Genomic DNA, 4,868 nt, shown 5'->3' with positions numbered 1-4,868 from the left:
GGCTCTGAGGGACTCAGGAAAGCAGTTTCGTTTCCCAAAGGGAGGGCGGGGCTTGGCTGATTTAAGGACCAAGGAGGCGAGGAGGCGGGCAGAGGAGAGGCAGGGTTGCCAGTGCTCCATCCTCGGGCAGCTAAGGTACAGAGGAGGCTCGGAGAGGTGGACCCACAGACACAGAGACAGGGAGACGGGGTGGGGGGGTGAGGAGAGGCAGACAGGCAGGGAGGGGTGAGGAAAAGAGGGAACAGAGCAGAGAGACAAGGAGGCAGAGGTGGGGAGAGGGGTGCAGGGAAGGGGAGCGGAGGGCAGACAGGCGAGCACAGAACAGGGGACTTGGGGACCGGGGTCAGGGGACACGTGCCCAGAGAGAGTGGTGGCCATAGCGAGAGGGCTGAGGCGGGAGCCGGGCAGCCCCACAGGGAGTCGCGCTGGGTGGGACCGGCCCGGTCACAGTGGCCCTTGCTTCCCCTCCAACCCAGACACCACCTCCCAGTGCGAGTCATGGCCTCGTTGGGTAAGTAAGCTGAGGGGGGCCCTGCGGGTGGGGGCGGACCCTGCTCTCCTCCCCCCCATACCCATGGCCTGTCCTCTTCTCAGCCTGGCGCCTCCTTGCCCTGGTCCCCGTCCTCCTCGGCCTGGTGGCCTCCCTCCAATGGGAGACGGTCCGCAGCCAGGACCCCTTCGAGGCGTGCCTGCATGACCCGGACTATGAGCAGCTGCTCAAGGTGGTGACCTTGGGCCTCAATCGGACCTTAAAGCCCCAGAGGGTGATCGTGGTCGGTGCCGGTGTGGCCGGGCTGATGGCCGCCAAGGTGCTCAGCGATGCCGGCCACAAGGTGAGAGGTGCTGCTTGCCGTCTACCTTGAGTCTTTCCTGCTGCCGCTGGAGGGGCCTGGCCACGTCCCTGTGGGGGGCGGGGAAGGTGGGAGGCGGGGAGAGGGAGCTGTGCTTTCCAGGGTCTACCCAGAGGGAGCGTGTGCTGCACTGCATTGGGGGGGGTTTCGACCCCCGGCCCCACTCGCATCCCGGGGGGAAGTCTGGGGCCCTCCACACTTCTGGGGGAATTTGTGTCGGTGCCGGTGGACACCCCGCCCGAGGGGAAGTGCCCCCTGAGGTCTAACCACCGTCCCTCTCACTGAAATCCAAGAATGAGGATCGGACCAGGCCAGGGGCTTCTGAGGAATTTCCCCTCCCTGAGCTGGGAAGTCCCTCTCTAACCTGACCCGCAGCCTTCCTGCTGCATTGCTCCCTGTGGCATCTGTCCTCCCAGCAGCCCCTCCTCCTCCCCTTAAAGAAAGGGTTTGGCTCAGTGCATAGAGCGTTGGCCTGTGGACTCAAGGGTCCCAGGTTCGATTCCAGTCAAGGGCATGTACCTTGGTTGCAGGCACATCCCCAGTAGGGAGTGTGCAGGAGGCAGCTGATCGATGTTTCTCTCTCATCGATGTTTCAAACTCTCTATCCCTCTCCCTTCCTCTCTGTAAAAAATCAATAAAATATATTTTTTTAAAAAGAAAGAAAGGGCCCCTGGTGGGGTCCAGGTCTGTACAGCTGGGGGGATGGAAGTGGGGGTCTGGCACAGGGTGGGTGGGGGGGAGATGGTGTCAGAGGGAGGAGCCGAAGGGCCCTGTTCCATGCCCGCATCCCTCAGGTCACCATCCTGGAGGCAGCCAACAGGATCGGGGGCCGCATCCTCACCTACCGGGATGAGAAAACGGGCTGGATCGGGGAGCTGGGAGCCATGCGCATACCCATGTCACACAGGTGAGGCCTGACCCAGCTCCCGCGGGCCCTGCTCTGAGCCCCACCTCCAAGTCCCTCCAAGTCCGTTCTTCTCCTGATCCCAGCCCCACCACTGTGCCCCTGGAAGTGCTCAAGCCACCAAGTCCAGCTGGACCCCTAGCTATCCCCGCCCAGTGCCTCTGGACCCCCAGCTCTGCCTGCCCTGACCCTGACTTCCGCTCCAAACCCTGTCCTACACGGGACTGCCCTCAGCCTTCCAACTGTTCCCATTTCATTCCTGTCCCCAGCTGCCCTCAAATCCAACCCCACTCCAGCCTCATGCCCCTCCCCAAACCCCGTCCCCAGCTGCCCTACCCACCCCCTTCCCTTCTTCATGGGAAGGGGAACCCCGCCTCCCCGTCGGACCGCCCCAGCCTTGCCTGCTCCCTCAGGATCCTGCACGTGCTCTGCAAGAGCCTGGGGCTCAACCTGACCAAATTCATCCAGTACGACGAGAACGCGTGGACCCAAGTGGGCGACATGAAGCTGCGGAACTACGTGGTGGAGAAGATGCCGGAGAAGCTGGGCTACGACCTGCGCCCCCAGGAGAAGGGCCACGCGCCTGAGGACATCTTCCAGATGGCTCTCAACAAGGTGGGCGCGCCCGCCGGTCCCGCAGCCCTGTCCCCGACACTGTCCTGCGCCCCCTCGTCGTCCCTCTGGCCAGCCTTTCCTTCTCCCCCTCACGCCTCCTGGTCTCCCACGGCCGCCTCTTCCATCTTTAGTTTCCCTGCAAACTGCCAATCCCCAAAGCTCCATCACCCTGTGGTCTCTGGTCCCCTCCCCACCCACCACCCACACACTGTCCTGGACAGCCTCACCTCTTACATCTGTGGCTTAAACCTTGATCTGCAGGCAGATGTCTTCCAGACCCATCTCCTGAGACCCACATCTATGTCTGTCTCCCCCTGGCCACACCCAGGATCCTGATACTGAACTCAGTCTCGTCCTCTAAACCTCTCATACTCCCGGGTTCCCCATGTCACAATAGTCCTGGCCCCAGCTTGGGCCTCATCCTCTCCTCTGGCTCCTGCCTGCCCTGCCTGGAAGACCCCTTCCCCCATCCCCCACCCCCAACCTCCAGGGAACCCTGCTCATCCCTCAAGAACCAACTCCAATGCCCCCTCCTCCAGGAAGCCTTCCCTGATGCCCTCAGGGAGGAGCTGGCCTCTCCCTTCTCTGGCAGCTCCTAATTGTCCATCTCCCCTTCCGGACAAGGGTGGGTGCTGAGTTCAGGCCATGCTGTGTTGGCACCTCCCAGTTCAGTGAGCCTAGAGAAATGCGAGGTGATGGTGAGGGAATGAGGGAGGAAGAGCACAAGGGGGAAGCCAGGTGAAGAAGAGGGCAGAAACAGAGGAGGCGGTCAGGAGATGAGCCTGGAGCAGAGCGGTGAAGGAGGACTAGCCAGGGGGAGAGTACAGGGTGTGGGGGTGGGAGAGCTGAGGGTGGTCTGGGCACTGGATATTGTCCTTAGAACCAGAGCTTCCTTAAGAAATGGTGGTCCAGGGGCTGGTAGGGGCCTGGGATGCCAGGCTGAGGGAATAGAACTGCGGCTGCAGGTGCTGAGGAGCCCTGGGAAGCTACGGGCAGTCATGCCCTCTCAGCAGTGGCAGAAGGAATTCCACTTTTGTCAGTGCCCACAGTGAACCAGGAGGTAGTTCCTGGGCACCAGAATGCCACAGCACTGAGAGGGACTGTCCCTGCCTGCACGGAGCCACGCCTGGGACGGAAGCAGGCCAAACAGTGCCCGCCTGGCCGAGCATTTCGGTGCCAGGTGTGCCGGGGAATGAGGGGCATACGGACTCAGGAAGACGTCCCAGGGGGTGACATCAGAGCAGCAGTGGAGGGCAAGGCTGAGGATGGCATGGGCAAGGGCCTGGCGGTGTGAACGCGAGTGGTGAAGGCCAGCCATGAGCAGGAGCAGGAAGAGAACCCAGATTTGGACCCCAGGCCCCGCCCCCGCCATCCTGCCCCTCAGCTCAATGCTGTCTGCTTGTTCCCCTGCAGGCCATCATCGATATCAAGAAAATGGGCTGCAGAAAGGCCATGAGGAAGTTCGACAAGTTGACACTCCTGGTGAGCGAGGCCTCCGCGTCCCTGTCTGAAACCAGGAGCAGGAGGGCGCCCGTGGGCTTTGGCCCTGGAGCCAGAGGGAGGGCAGGAACCCGGGACACAGCCCTGGCGACCTCCCTGCCTGGCCATGGGGTTGGACATGCCCCCTCTCGGGGCTTCCCTTTCCTCATCGGTCACAAGAGGAGGGGGACCGGATCTCTAAGGTCCAGGGAACCTATTAAGTCAGTGACGGCGAACCTTTTGAGCTCGGCGTGTCAGCATTTTGAAAAACCCTAACTTAACTCTGGTGCCGTGTCACATACAGAAATTTTTTGATCTTTGCAACCATAGTAAAACAAAGACTTATATTTTTGATATTCATTTTATATATTTAAATGCCATTTAACAAAGAAAAATCAACCAAAAAAATGAGTTGACGCGCGTGTCATGGGTTCGCCATCACTGCATTAAGCTCTCCTCGCATCACGGAATGGGGAGGCTGAGCTGGGAGGGACCCCGCAGCAGTGGGGACGGAGCTGGCAGGTGCAATGCCGGGCCCTGACCTGCACCCGTCCCCCAGGAGTACCTCCTCAACGAGGGGAACCTGAGCCAGCCCGCCGCAAACCTCCTGGGGGACGTGATGTCCAAGGACCGCTTCTTCCATCGCAGCTTCTTGGAGGCCCTGCGGGCCCACGGTTCCCTCAGCGATCGTCTCCGGTGAGGGGCGGGGCCTGCAGGCCAATGGGGGGAGTAACGGAGTGGTGGGGGCCACAATATTGGGCAGGCGGGGCTGGCGAGAAGGGTGCAGCTTTTAGGGAGAAGGGGCCACGTTCACCCCCACACCCCGGGGTCTGGAGGAAATGGATTAGAAAGGTTCCAGGAAGGGCGTGGCCCAGGCAGAAGAGGCGGGATTCTTTTTTTTTTTTTTAAATTGGGCTGAGGCCTTTTCTAATTTTTTTTTAATATATTTTTTATTGATTTTTTTTACGGAGAGGAAGGGAGAGAGATAGTCAGAAACATCGATGAGAGAGAAACATCGA

At 60.6% G+C, this 4,868-nt stretch overlaps 1 protein-coding gene across 5 annotated transcripts in view; it reads left to right on the top strand.

Moving 5' to 3' along the window:
• Nucleotides 1-4,761, top strand: part of LOC102244387 (nuclear pore glycoprotein p62) — a 32,179-nt gene extending 27,418 nt beyond the window's left edge. For 2 of the 5 annotated variants that reach the window (XM_005879549.2, XM_005879543.2), the window contains 5 exons: nt 595-833; nt 1,646-1,758; nt 2,169-2,370; nt 3,784-3,852; nt 4,409-4,761. In XM_005879549.2, coding sequence (XP_005879611.1) covers nt 595-833; nt 1,646-1,758; nt 2,169-2,370; nt 3,784-3,852; nt 4,409-4,549 — 764 coding nt within the window. In that variant the 3' untranslated portion in view covers nt 4,550-4,761. Of the gene's footprint in view, nt 1-6; nt 136-476; nt 512-594; nt 834-1,645; nt 1,759-2,168; nt 2,371-3,783; nt 3,853-4,408 lie in introns of those variants that run through there. The other 3 variants (XM_005879545.2, XM_005879546.2, XM_005879544.2) reach the window with 3 other exon arrangements.
• Nucleotides 4,762-4,868: the final 107 nt, after the last annotated feature.

The sequence above is a fragment of the Myotis brandtii genome, unplaced genomic scaffold (genome assembly GCF_000412655.1).
Source record: "Myotis brandtii unplaced genomic scaffold, ASM41265v1 scaffold601, whole genome shotgun sequence".
NCBI lineage: Eukaryota > Metazoa > Chordata > Mammalia > Chiroptera > Vespertilionidae > Myotis > Myotis brandtii.
The sequence above is the reverse complement of the archived record's forward strand: the minus strand, read 5'-3'. Positions and strand labels throughout refer to the sequence as shown.